Below are 14,276 nucleotides of genomic sequence, written 5' to 3'. Positions count from 1 at the left end.
ACTAAGGTTCATGTTCAGTAAGGAACTTTGCTGAGTCAGGGTCCTTAATAACTCCTCAAATACTTTTGTTCATACACAAACGTAGCAAATAAAGTTGCTGCAATTAGTAAAATGAATCCATAATTGAAAATTAGTTTCTCGTTAATAATGCTGTGTATTGCCAAAGGTGCTGTAACATGTGGATTGCTGTTTTCTGTTACTGTAGGAGGTATCGAATCCAATTAGGGTTACCTTCCGTTGTTCCCCAACTAACCCTTTTGCTCCCACACCATTCAAGGTTTGTCTTGATTCCAGTTCAGTGGGTCCTACTGTATGTGTGCTGTACATTTGTACATGGCCTGTGATACCTTCGGAGTACTGCTTCTTCCTCCGCCTGTGCCTTCATTTCTTCAAGCTCCAGACATGCTGCCATTTCCAGTATTTGCTTGGCTGTGATCAGTGACCCTGGTAGCCAGATGGGTTTATGCACTGTCTGATGCTTTGCATTTTAAATGAAATACTGTGCCGTGGCACACTGAAAGTATTTCATCAATTAAAGCATTTTAGGTTTTTGTGTGTTGCCCGATTCAGGGAGCAAAAGTCTTATGTGTGTGTAAACTGGCGACCAGCTTTTGCTGCTGGCTGTGGCATGCGTGTCAGGCTGAGTTCTGGAGGCAAGACTTGTTCTCCATGGCAATGTAGCGCACTTCTTACCCCTCCCACAAAGGAGCCTTGGTTTTACTTTATTTCAGCATTTGCTTAAACATCAGAAATATTCATAAACATCAGAAATATTCTGATTTGTGTATATGTGTATAAAGGTACAGAAAGAAGCATTTTTTTGTCAATCAGGTTATGGTGGCTGTAGTTAGTAAGTGCCAGGATATAGCCATACACCCACACACAGATCTTCCAGAGGTCCTTGGCGCCAATATTTGATTCCTTTTTTTGCTCATGTTTTCTTTAGTTTACCAAGAGTACCCCTAAAGTAATATGTTAATTTTGGTTTTAAAGCACAGAGACTGTAAGGTTTGCTGATCTAGGCTGCTCTCACTCTTGTATTGGTCTCACATGGCAAGGTTTCTTAGGTGGGTGGGCTGTGGGGGTGGGTGTTAACGTTTTTTTCTCCCCTGTCCATCTGAAAAGGAGAGTGATAGAGCAGCTTCAGTGGGCATCTGGCCTCCAGCCAGGGTCAATGCACTACAGCGCTGCATTTCCTCATTTTTTCAGATATTATGTAGCTTTCTAGTTGAACTCTAGAAAGCACTTTGAAAAATTAGTGTTTCTAGAATGACTCTCCTTTTTACCCCTCCTTGATGCAGAGGTCTGTTGCCAACTTTTCTTTATCGTGGGCATACGAATTTTTAATCATGAAAAGTCACTTTTGAATGTTAGTTGGTAGTGTTTCCGCCCTACTCCGATTCTGATGGGTGGCAATGTCTTTGCTAGAATGTTGGTGCTTCAGTTTAGTGACACAAGGTATCATCTCAGCGGGATGGCACTGTCTTGGATTTGAAGCATGAAATAATGTGACTAATGACACAAAAAATCTAGCATTTATATGCTTTTTTAAATAAAAATTATTGGCTTGGGTGTCATATTAAAACTTCCCATGCTTTTGACATTTAATGAGTTCTTACTTCTGAGTTACTAGACTGAGCTCATAAATGAAAGGAAAAATTTTTTCACTGAGAACCAGAATGAGGGAACTGAAACACAACATTTGCAATTTCTTTAAATTTTTGGAGTTAGAGAATGAATATAAGCCATTTTTGCTGAGATGAGGCATTTCTTAAAGCTCAGTATGACTAAATTTGTAAATTTCTATTTTTTTTAACACCTTCAATTTAGAGCAGATCAGAGTTCTCTGAGGTGTATATTGTTACTTGTTTCATTGTTGCCTCTGATGAATAGTCTCACTGGTTTTGGCACCTAGAGACACCATCTGAGATACTGTGTTCAGACTTTTGCTAATGGGGGTAGTGAAAGCTGAAATGATGAGAACAGGGCTATGAAACTAGGGCAACAACTGAAAATTCTAATGTTGGAAAAATACTTGATTTTCAGTAAAAGTTTTTGTCATTTACATCAACAACTGATGTGCCAAGTGTCAGAGTCTCTTGGGCGTGCATAAGCTTCAGAATGATGATACTCAGACAAAGGTTTCTTGCCCAGATGTTTACTCTAAGCAAGGCAGAATTGCACAAATTACAGACATTTAGTGAAATCCATCATCAGAGTCCATATTCCTCAGTAAAACTGACCTCAGTGAAGGCTTGCCAGTTTGTGGATTTGGGCACAAATCTAGTGTTAAATGTAATTTAACCATGACATTGCAGTAGTTGTGTGTTTATGCTTCTTTACTTTTTGTGAATATGAATACAACCACATACATCAAGACCAAAAGTATTGGTCTCTTGCGATTTAATCTGTATCCTCCTTTATTTGATATCCTCTGTGCAGCTTGTAGGAAACCAGCAAATAAGACTGAAAAAGTCCAGTCACTGTGGATTTCTTCAGTTGCCATGTGTTTCATTTTGGTTTTTAATTGTACTTTCAGTTAGTATGCCAGTTATTTTCTTCCTGTAGGCATTTTTGAAAGCCGCAAACTTTTTATTTTCTTTCCCTTTCCTTGTATTTGGCTTACAAAGCAAAACATAGGAAGAAATTATATGTGATGGCTTTTAAAAATAAAATGAGGTAGAAGTCTTTTACAAATATGACATTTAAAACAAAATCACTTGAATAAGAGACTTTTTCTGAAATATGAAGTGGCACATAAAACTTTCCTGAATTGGGCTTTTATTGTGAGTTCTGTTTGCTTCCAAATACATTTTGGAATGATGTTATCTCTTACTTTGCCTTGTGCTTGTATCTGTCTTTGATCTCTTTCAGCCTTTCTGTGCCGTGTTACTAATTTAGAGTTTCAGCTGCTTGGTATTTAAACTTCAAAGCCATAGTCCTTGCCATTTTGACATTTTTATATACTAGTTTGCCCTGTGCAGAGTCTGCATTTTCTTAGTCACTGCATTTTTCTTATTCTTCACAGGTATTTGGTCAGCCTGATGCAGAACCAGAAAAGACTTCACTTTGTAACTTGCCTCTGCCCCCTCCTTCAGCATTTTCAGGAATGAGCTGTGAAGCTGCACAGTTATGTTCTAGTAGAGTCCCAGAAGATGTGGAGAAGGAGGATGAGTTTGGTTACAGCTGGAGTAAGTTTATCCTTTGTGGTAATGTCTGAAGTACTCGGTGTTGAAATAGCACTGTAGAAGATCTGGGGATGGAGGCATCCAATTTGAGCTGCTTCTTTCTCATGGGCTTTGTGGTTCAAGTGTAAAGTGTTGCTGTATCACTTGTGTTTGATCAGATGCACATGGTAAAATACAAAACTCAGTTTTTCTTATTTGCACTCCAGTCTCTGTTTTCCTCCCTGGTCCAAATTCACCATTTCACATGAAGGTCTACTTGAAGAATTTCGTTGTACCTCAGGTGGCTGATAGCAGGGTTTGATGTGACAGTTTCTGTTACCTGGGGGTGTTACTGAAGAGAAGATTATTGCTTTTATGTGTGGAAAGTCTTTTTTTTACAAGAAGTTTTAATGTCTTCTGAAGTTATAGGAGAATAAGGTACTAGAAACGTTACTATAAGTTGCATAAGGCTAAGCCTAAAAGAAGATGTGGTTTACACTTAAAATTTTCTCATGCAGTTTGGGATTCCTCTGTCAGATACTGCCCACTAGAGACTGATCTTGACTCTCTAGGTGACCTGTGAAACTTTCCAATGTAAATCCAACCTCTGATGCTCACACTTTTGCATTTAGAAAAGATCGTGCAGCGCTATGGAAATCTACCAGGGGAGCTACACATGATTGAGCTGGAAAAAGGAAGGACAGGTCTGGGACTTAGTCTTGCTGGTAACAAAGACCGATCCAGGATGAGTGTCTTTATAGTGGGAATTGATCCAAATGGAGCAGCTGGAAAAGATGGCAGGTTACAGATTGCAGATGAGTTGCTGGAGGTGAGTTTTTGCAATTTATGCTGAAACCCCAATATGCTGACTTAACATGCGCTAAAATATCAGATTCTTGCTGCAATATAGATGTTCTTCAGCAGACCTTGAAATCTCCAATTTATGCTAGTTGACATCGTTGTGCTACCAGATTTTCCTTCTGATGTATGCCAGATAGTTGCAGCTTCTTTTTCCTGGTTATAGTAGTGCTAAATCAAGGTGTGTTTGTGTATTTAAAACAGACAGCAGTTTCTGGGTTATGGAGACATATGGAAAGACAATGAATTGCAGGCCTTGAAAAATGCTGAAATCCTTTAGTCCATACATCTCTGGAGTGCTCCAGACTTTCTAATTATTTCTCTGTCTACTAGAAGCGTGATAATAGCAGAATATTTTTGTTGTGTAACAGAACATGAAGATTAAACTGGGCAAACGGGAGCAGATCCATTTTTATTGTGGACATCTAACTCATGACATGTTTGGGTGCTGTTTTCTAGCGGAGTGAAGTCACCGAACCACTGAATATGAAGCTAACATTTCTAATATGTATATGAGTATAAACTGTATTTTTATATTACCATAGTTCAGTTGATGATACTTGCAGATATATTCTCTACTGTGTCTTTTCCCATTCTTTCTGATAGCAGTAGGTAACAATGCCCTCACATAAATGCTTTGTGTAACTTCAAAGCTGTACATGGAGCTATTTGAGGATGCACTGGGGAGATGGTACAGTGAGGGAACAGTGAGACTGAACAAATGAGGGAGACATTGAGAGAGTAAACAATGTAGGTTGGCAGTTGCAGACTAGGAAAGAAAGTAAGAGATCTGTGGCACTGTGGACCAAGTCTCATGGAGGGAATTTAGTTGCAGAGTCTAATGTTACCTGCTAGACAGTTCTCTAGAATCAGTTAAAATATCTGGTTTTAAAATCTTGATGTTCCAGATGCTAAGTATTCTGAGAACACATTGAAACACATCTGTCTGTCTGCTTTCCTGTGATTTCTTGCTTACCTGCAAACTGATACTAAGAAGTTGTCTCAACCTCTTCTGAAATGAGACATCTGAGCTTGCTCCCTATTGGTCATGGGCACGACCCATAGGGGGCGCGTTGTTCATTGTCGGTTCTTATCAGGCTGAACAAAGACACAGGACCGTGTGTCAGGGAGCTCTAGGTTTTGTTGTATATTCGCCATAACTGTAGCAACCAACCCAATATTTAGACCCAAAAGGTATTTCCGAACAAGCTCTTGAATTTATCCAGTAGGCTTCCACAAGAGTGAAGGATAACAAGCCCTTAATTTATACAATACAGTACAGTACAGCAACTTCTCAGTTCCCGCAACAGGCTTTTTAAAGGTGTAGGCTCACAAGCCACAACACACAACCAAAGGTGCTGGCTCACAAGCCACACCACCACTTTGTCCTGTCTCCCTGCTCCCACAACAAACTTCAGTAAGAAATATGGGGTAAAGTATGAGGGGAGAGAGAGAGAGAGATATGAAGACAGAAAAGGAAGAGAGCTAACACAGATTAGATCCCACATTGTTCCTGCCGCATGGATGTTCCAGAGCTGGGGATAGACAAAGAGATGAAAGAGAGAGTGGGGAAAAGAAGAGCACTAAATGATCTTTTGTGGTCTATTCCAGCCCCTTAACATTCTATGATTCTATGTTCCCAAGTAGCACACATCAGCTGTTGCAGGCCGTATCTTTTCCCTCACCTGACAGCCTGACCATGGCCTGTTTTCACAAGTCTTTGGCAAACACTTCAGAGTGGTGCATTTAGGTTGTCAGCTTCAGTGTATCGGAAGGGCTCAGTATCCTCGTAACCGTGCCTGGTGGACACAGCCTGCATAGAAGCCAAGCAGTTGCTGTTACGCTTAGACCTTAGTCGAATGTCTTGCATCTGTGGCTCATTGTTGACTGTGTCTCTGCTTCTGATAGTACTACCAGTGTGTATTGTGTTACATTTCCTTTGTGTAGGTCTAAGCTGTCCTTTTCCAATAATTTTCCTTTTCTTAGAGTGGAGTTCTTCAGTGTGGTTTTCTATTTCCTAGAACAAATGCAACTAATAAAATGTGAGAAAATAGTGGCCTTAGTCTGCAAATTCACACTGATACCTCCAGTCATATCTGAATCATAGGAGCTTCAAGGTGTTACAGTGACTCAGCTCTGACAAATGAAGACAGTGGTTTTCAGGTCAAATCTTCAGATAGTAATTGTACAATCATAGAATGACTTGGGTCAAAAGGGTCCTTAAGGCTCATCTAGTTCCAAGTTCCCTACAATGGGCAGGCTTGCCAGCCATTAGTTGTTCAGGGCACCATCCATCCTGACTTTGGACACTTCCAGGAATGGGACATCCACAGCTTCTCTGGGCAACCTGTTCCAGTGCCTCACTGTCCTCTGTGTAATGAATTTCCTCCCCACATCTAATCTAAAATTCTCCTATTTCAGTTTAGAACCATTGCCCTTTGTCCTATCCCTATCAACCCATGTCAAAAGTCACTCTCCCTCTTTTTTTGTAAGCCTCCTCTAAGTACTGGCAGGTCCTAATGAGGTCTCCCTAGAGATATTTCTTCTCCAACCTGAACAACCTCAACTCTTTCTGCCCGTCTGCATAGGAGAGGTGCTCCAGCCTTCTGATCACCTTCATGGCCCTCTTCTGGACCTGCTCTGACACAGGTCCACATCTTTCTTGTGCTGAGAACCCTAAAACCTGGATGCAGTACTTGAGGCAGGGACTCATGAGGGTAGAATGGAGGGGAGAATCACTTCCCTCAACCTGCTGGCCAGTCCTCTTTTGATGCAGCCAAAGTTGTGGTTAGCCTTCTGGGCTGCAAGTGCACACTGTTGACTCATGTCCAGTTTTTCATTCACAAGAACCCCAAAGTCCTTCTCTGTAGGGCAGTTCTCAATGACGTCTTCTCCCAGTCTGTAGTCCTGTCTGGAATTGCCCCAACCCAGGTACAAGGATCCTGTACTTAGGACTTGTTGAGCTTCATTAGGTTCTTGTGGGCCCACTTCTGGAGCATGTCCAGATCCCTCTGGATGACATCCGTCTGTTATGTCAACTGCACCACTCAGCTTCATGTCATATGGAGATTTGCTGAGGGTGCACTCAATGCCTTCATCTTTGTAATTTATAAATATATTAAAGAGTACCAATCCCAAGACGGAGCCCTGAGGGACATCGCTCATCACCAGCCTCCACTTGGACATAGAGCCATTGATCACAACTCTCTGGCTGTGTCCATTGAGCCAACTCCTCATCCACCAATAGTCCACCCTTCAAATCTACGTCTATCCATTTTGGAGATAAGAATGTTGTGTGGGACTTTGTCAAAAGCCTTACCGAAGATTGGTCTTCCCTTGCTGACCATCCGTTGCTATCTTTTCATCAGAGAAGGTCACCAGATTGGTCAGGCACGGTTTGCCCTTTGTGAAGCAGTGCTGGCTGTCTTGGGTCACCTCCTTGTCTTTTATGTGCTTTAACATTGCTTCCATGAGGGTTTGCTCCTTGAACTTCCGAAGCACAGAGGTGATGCTCACTGGTCTTTAGTTCCATATGTCTTCCTTTTTCTGCACTTTAGAAGTGTTTCCCTTTTTCCGGTCACTGGGGACTTCACCTGATCACCATGACTTTTCAAATATGATTGAGAGTACTTTGGCAACTACATTAGCCAGTTCTTTCGGGACCCTGGGACCCACATCACCATGCCCCATAGACTTGTGCCTATTCAGTTTCCTCAAGTGGTCTCAAACTCACTTTATTACAGTGGAAGGGACTTCACTCGTGCAATCCCCACCTAGAGGTCCAGGGACTTGACATGGGAAGCCTGACGGCCAGTGAAGACTGAGGTGAAGAACTTGCTGAGTTCCTCAGCCTTCTCCATATGCATTGTGACGAGCTCTCCCTTCTCATTTATCAAGGAGGGCTACACTCCTTGGCCTTTCTTTTCTGACCTGTGTACTTACAGAATCCTTTCTTCTTACTCTTCACATCCCTTGCCAAGTCCCCATTCATTTGTGCCTTAGCTTTCCTGATCCCACCCCTACACATCCAAACCATATCCTTGTACTCTTCTCGAGTCACCCCTCCCTGGTTCCACCATCTATGCATTTCCTTCTTACTCTTTGTTTGAGGAGCAGATCCTTGATCAGCCATGCTAGTTTCTGCTTGGTTTCTTACACATGGGGATGGAGAGCACTTGTGCTCTAAGAGAAGTGTCCTCAAAGAGCTGCCAATTCTGGCCAGTTCCTCTGTCTCTGAGAACAGTTTCACAGGGAATCTCATCCACTAATTCTTTAAACAGCTGAAATTCCATTATTCTAAATTTCAGGGTTGGTCTTGACTTTGCCCTTTGCCAGGCCCCTGTTCCTTGAGATAATTAACTCAACTGGGACATGATCACTACAGTCCATGCTGCCTCCAGTCTTAATCTCTCTAATAAGCTCATCTGCATTGGTGAACACCGGGTCCAGTAACACTTCTCCTCTTGTTGGTTTGTCCAATTCCTGGACGAGAACCTTGCCCTCAGTGCAGTCCAGGAGTCTCCTGGATTGCATGCAGCCAGCCGTCCTGCTTTCCCAGCAGACATACAGGTGGTTGAAATCCCCATCAAGATGAGAGTCTATGAGTACAATGCCTCTTGTACCTGTTGTCAACAGGCACCCTCTGATCGTGCAGCCTGTGATGAACCCCAACCACAAGGTGTCCCTTGTTGGTCCTGTCTTTGATTTTTACCCGCAAGCACCTGACCTGTTTGTGGCTGTTTCTCAAAGGCAGTCCTTTGCGATCCATCCATTCCTTAACACAGAGCACAGAGCACCTGTTCGTCCTCCCCAGCCTCTCTCTTCTGAAAAGCTTCTAGGCCTTGATTGCAGTGTTCCAGTTGAGTAATTCATCCCGTCATGTTTCCGTGATAGCAATTAGGTCATAGATTTCTAACAACACGATGTTTTCCAACTCCTCTTGCTTGTGTACCTACACTGCCTGTGTTGGTGTAGAGGCACTTTTAGCTGGGCTATTGACCTCTTCAACTTTTGAGAGGAACCCTCTCTAAGTTCTTTGGGATGATTTACAGATACTTCCCTGTTGCTTCCCAAAGTATTAGTGTTTCCTTGCTGACACACATCTCCTTCCCCCACCAGTTTAAAGCTCTGCTAAAGGTAGTCTTCAGACTACTGTGTATAAAGTGTCTGGCTTGGAGATTGAAAGTGCCTGAGATTCAATAAATAATAGCAATCTCGTTGCTGGATACAAGCAGTTCATTTATTTGTTGCGGTTAGAATTTCCCATGGCCCTGCTTTATCACTGCATCTGTCATGAAGTGATCAATGGCAAGTGAAAATGCATGATGTGCCAAGTCAAGCCAGTATAACTCAGTGAATGACATTTTTAGCACTGTCACAGTATTACCCTGAAATCAGGCTATAATGAATATTTTTACTGGAAGAAGAGAGTGAAAGCAGGACACAAAATACTCTCTTATTTTAATACAGTTGCTGTTTTAGACAGTAGTGTAGAAGAGTGGATTTTTTTTTTAAAGCTTAAAAATTAGTTTAAGGAAATTAAAATATTGTGATAAATAATTGCTACCTCACTTTATCTAGATAAACGGGCAAATCCTTTATGGAAGGACTCATCAGAATGCTTCCTCAATAATCAAATGCGCCCCATCTAAAGTAAAAGTGATCTTTATCAGGTAAGTTCTGGTTAAAGGTTTGGCTATAAAGGTTTATTTCAATGTGCTCAAGTTCTGCACAGAGTTTTTGTTTTAGTTTTATTTTTGTTAAGGTGGGTGTGCTTTTGAACACAGTCTTAGTAGTTGTTAAATGAGTTTTTTCTGTTTTAGTATTTGTATTGCGAGTACCAGAAATAAAGTAAAATAAAGCACTAGACTTAAACTTATAAGAAATATGGTGCTATACTACTACGTTCTTACTACATTCTTTAACTGAATCTATTGTAGAAATAAAGATGCAGTAAATCAGATGGCTGTTTGCCCCACAAAGTCAGTAGAGGCTTTGCAGTATACTTCAGGCACACTTCAACATCAAGAGGTAAATATTTGTTTTTCTTATTTGACCAAGACACTGTTCTGGATAGAGGAGTGCCCTATCTGCTTAGCAAATACAGTGAAAGAGAGAGAGAAATCCAAGAGAAAAACAAATTATATATTAGTAAAGCTGCTAAATTTAGTACAACTGTGCTCAGTTCTGTTTTATTTTATGTCCTTCTGAACTATGAATTAAGTCTAACATTCCCAAGAAGAGGTTATAGCAGTTTAAATGAATCTAGAAAATGATCCGACTAACTTAAATGTTTGTGGTCTACTTTATTTTGATGCAAAATGTTGGATATAGTTGCTTACAGTTGTGTTTTAATTTTCTGTTAGATTGATACCAGTGTTGCGAACTCCAGTGCTTTTTCTGGCTTGAGTTCATGTAAAAATATTCAGTATGTGGAACTCCCTAAGGTATGTACTGAAAATTACGTTTACATCAGTCACATTTGTACTCACTAGCCTGTTTTTTTGTAATGAAATCCCTCTTACAGCAAACAAACTTATGTCTCTTACTGACTAGAAGTCAGAAAAGAAATTTCTGGAGGTCTTTTCTTCCTATTTGTGAATGGACCCCAAAATCTTCCTCACATAGTGACTTCTTTGTGTCACGAGTCACTTTAACTTCACATAAATTAGCCTGCTGCTTTGTGTCTCTGGAAAAAGTCATCTCTTGTTCTTTGGTAACCATCTGCTGGTGGTGCCTCAGGAAAGGTGGTTGCCTTAGTTGTTCAAAGTAAATGAATTATGAATTTAACAACTGAATCACAATTGACCTTGTAACTTTCAAAGGAGTGGGTTTGAATTTAGAAGTATTTCAGGTTTGTCTTGATAGCGAGTATACTCTTTGTAGGTTGACAGAATCTATTTCAGAAATAGATTAGTCTAAAACAAAAATACTGATGCATTGTGAAAACCCAAACTTTGGTTATGTCTGTAGGCTTCACCAGTCTTTAGTGAATGTATTCTAACATTCTGATAGACACCATACTTAACCATTTGTACTTTTTGTTTGCCCCAGGATCAAGGAGGCTTTGGAATTGCCATTAGTGAAGAAGACACAATTAATGGAGTAGTTATCAAGAGTTTAACAGATCATGGTGCAGCAGCAAAGGTCTGAGAACATTTAAAATCTGACTAGGGAATGAAAAATGTTTTTTTGGAGCAACATCCAGAGCTCATATTTTTTATTGTATGTTTTTTCCAGGATGGACGAATCAAAGTTGGAGATCAGATCCTGGCAGTGGATGATGAAATTGTTGTGGGATATCCAGTAGAAAAGGTGCTTCTGAAGTGTCAGGGATGTTGCAGAAATCACACCATTTAATGTAGGAGGTGACTGTGTCTTAAACCAGTGAGGTTTTCATGACTATACGATGACTTCATTTTCAAAGCTGGCTAAAAAGAGATCTGCAGGCACTGTCTGGATAAGGAAACTACTGCAGAATAAACTAAAGCCTAAATTTAAAGCTCAGCTGTTATTTTACATTAATCTCTCTGCTACAAATGTGATTTATTTTATTTTTCTGTGGTCCAGACCTGATGACTGAGAGGCACTTAGTACTGTGATAAAAGCCATGAACTATTGCTCAATAATGACTTCACACAGCCACTCCACTTTAAAAGTATTAGAACCAGTGAAATTAATATGTGTAAATTTACATGGGTGAGTTACATCAGTGGTAAATCAGGTCATTGAACTGTGCTTATCCATGGGGACTGTCTGTAGTAACAGCCTCATTATATTCCAAGCCTGATATTTCAACCCTTTGCAGAAAAATATCTCCATTCCTAAATAACAAGATTTATTTCTAACTTCTAGCTCTGCAAACTCAATTTGGGTTCTGTAATAAATCAAGAAGGGCTTTTTTCAAGCACCTGCCTTGCCACCCAGAAAAGTGATTCTTTAGGCATGAGAAGATTACTTTCTGTTTGTTAAGGGGCAATTAGGAGAGCATCCATCTTACTCTTTGATGCACTGCTGTCTCAGAAGCAGTAAATGAGTAAGAGATAGTGAAGTTGTCTGCAGGGAAGTAGGTAGGCTTTGAAAGAAGAGATAGAGAGATTGAGTAAGTAATTTCAGAAAATAGTTTTGAAATGTAAAGTGTAAGAAGGATTTGGTGTTTTTGCTGTAAAATGGCAATTGATTTTGAAGGTGTTTCATTACCTATTTAAACTAGATTTTGTATTGCACCCTGGTGTCCTTTTCTCCCTCCTGTAGTTCAGGTAATATTTTCAGATTTTTCCTTCTAGATGTGCATCTTGTTAGGGAGCTAGATTGGCAGTAGCACATTTCTGTAAATCAGTGAATGTTTTGGCATTGACTTCTGTGAGATCAGAATTAGGCTCCATCCAGCATTAAAAGGCAGTACGAGCTTTCTCTTTATCTAATAATGGATATAAATATGGTATTTTTTTCCAGAGGAGCCATTGAAAGATGGTTGCATTCTCATCTGGTATAGTATGGCAGAGTTTCATGGGAAAAAGTTTCTAAAAATATACCAGTATTTCTCTTTGTTCTTTACTAAGAAAACCTGCAGGATTGTGTCTTTAGCTCCAGTTTGGAGAACAGTTATTCTGCTTTATTTTTGGTTTACGAATGAGCAATCCAGTTACACTTTTCATCAGCTTTTCTCTTTTTCATTCAGTTTATTAGCCTCCTGAAGACATCCAAAACTATGGTGAGACTTACAATCAACTCAGCAGAGACAGATAAACTGACTGCAGCACCAGTCCCTTCCAGCGCTGCCCCACCAGAGAGAAGGAATATGCAGCCACCAGCAACTGTCCTCTCTTCCAGCTCACCAGAACCAGAGGCAGTCAAAAGTAATGTTTTCCTTGTATGTCTGTCTTGACTGAGGCTGCAACATAAAAATTAAAACCCAGCTTGCAAACAAGTTTTCTCTTCTTCTATGCTCAGTTGTCTTCTGAGTTATGTTTTTCTAATACTTTCAGATTACACATTCATCTAAATAAAGCAGTGTGCCACCATACCCAAAGACTTAACTGCAAGGCAACCTTCCCACTAGCCTGTTATGGAGGCAGGAGGATGGAGAGATTTTCTCCTCCCTCCCAAACACTGTGCATCAGGTGCCTCTGTCATGGTTGTCTAGAACTAAGTTCCTGTAAACGAGGGAGAAAAGTCATGTCATTTTTCCTAGAACAGAGAAATGGTTAGACTATCTTGCCAGTTATGAGTAGCCACATTTAACTTCTCCTTTACACTGGAGAGACTGATGGATGATGGTTATTGCAACACACTTCTAAGAAGTTAATAATAACTCGAGTAATGTGCACATTGTATAGGTGTTTGAATTCAATATATTGTGTATAATAGCTTCTTCTTTGACTATCCAGCCTATGGTACAGGTACTTGATGGCATAAAAACAGGTCAACTGCAAATATAACTACAGGAAAGTACTTGTATGAGGGGAAGGGGAGTTGGCAGTATCATTCTCTGTGGGTCAGCTGTTGAGCTATTCCTGTAGAGCTGTCAATGAACTCTGAAAAATGCTGGTTTAATGTCACTTTACTAATATTGAACCTTCTTATTGTAACCAGGATGTTTAATTGTTGATATGGTATGGAATATCCCTTTGGCCAGTTGGGGTCTCCTGACCCAGCTACTTGTCCCATCATTCCTGGATGTGAAACAACCATTGATATCTCCAAGGGGCGGACTGGTCTTGGTTTGAGCATTGTTGGAGGAGCAGACACTTTGTTGGTTGGTTGGAAAAATATATGTTACTCAAGTAAAATAACAGTAATGAAATTAAAATATCTGATGGAAGAGACTTTTTTCATCATTTGTTTCTGTACTATTTGTAGAGAGACACTGAAGAAACCAGTTCAGGAAAAAATAAGAAAAAAGCACTTTTAAAATGAAAAGTATGAATGTCTTTGTAGATATTTTGGTAGTTGTTCATCATACATCTGACTTTTACTTATCACTGATGAATTACAGTAGGAATTTTCCGTTGCTGTTGGTTCAAAGTGGGTCATGTTCTTTCAACATGCAGCTTATTTTTGGCTGGTTTTTTTTATCCACAGGGAGCAATCATTATCCATGAAGTGTATGAAGAAGGAGCAGCATCTAAAGATGGAAGATTGTGGGCTGGGGATCAGATATTAGAGGTATAGTGTTTTCTTTGGTTGCTTTTGGTTTTGTTGGTAGCTAGGTCTGTTCTGTTTGTCTGCTCGGACATGCTGCACATTTAT

The 14,276-nt window shown here is 40.3% G+C and overlaps 1 protein-coding gene across 1 annotated transcript in view; it reads left to right on the top strand.

Moving 5' to 3' along the window:
- Positions 1 to 14,276, top strand: part of MPDZ (multiple PDZ domain protein) — an 84,311-nt gene that overhangs the window by 59,389 nt on the left and 10,646 nt on the right. The window contains exons 25-35 of the mRNA XM_009073821.1: positions 3,029 to 3,191; positions 3,800 to 3,996; positions 9,606 to 9,697; positions 9,965 to 10,055; positions 10,391 to 10,471; positions 11,079 to 11,171; positions 11,265 to 11,339; positions 12,706 to 12,883; positions 13,395 to 13,426; positions 13,663 to 13,782; positions 14,109 to 14,194. Of these exons, the coding sequence (XP_009072069.1) occupies positions 3,029 to 3,191; positions 3,800 to 3,996; positions 9,606 to 9,697; positions 9,965 to 10,055; positions 10,391 to 10,471; positions 11,079 to 11,171; positions 11,265 to 11,339; positions 12,706 to 12,883; positions 13,395 to 13,426; positions 13,663 to 13,782; positions 14,109 to 14,194 (1,208 nt within the window). The remainder of the gene's footprint in view (positions 1 to 3,028; positions 3,192 to 3,799; positions 3,997 to 9,605; positions 9,698 to 9,964; positions 10,056 to 10,390; positions 10,472 to 11,078; positions 11,172 to 11,264; positions 11,340 to 12,705; positions 12,884 to 13,394; positions 13,427 to 13,662; positions 13,783 to 14,108; positions 14,195 to 14,276) is intronic.

This window comes from Acanthisitta chloris, unplaced genomic scaffold (genome assembly GCF_000695815.1).
Source record: "Acanthisitta chloris isolate BGI_N310 unplaced genomic scaffold, ASM69581v1 scaffold4334, whole genome shotgun sequence".
Taxonomy (NCBI): domain Eukaryota; kingdom Metazoa; phylum Chordata; class Aves; order Passeriformes; family Acanthisittidae; genus Acanthisitta; species Acanthisitta chloris.
The sequence above is the reverse complement of the archived record's forward strand: the minus strand, read 5'-3'. Positions and strand labels throughout refer to the sequence as shown.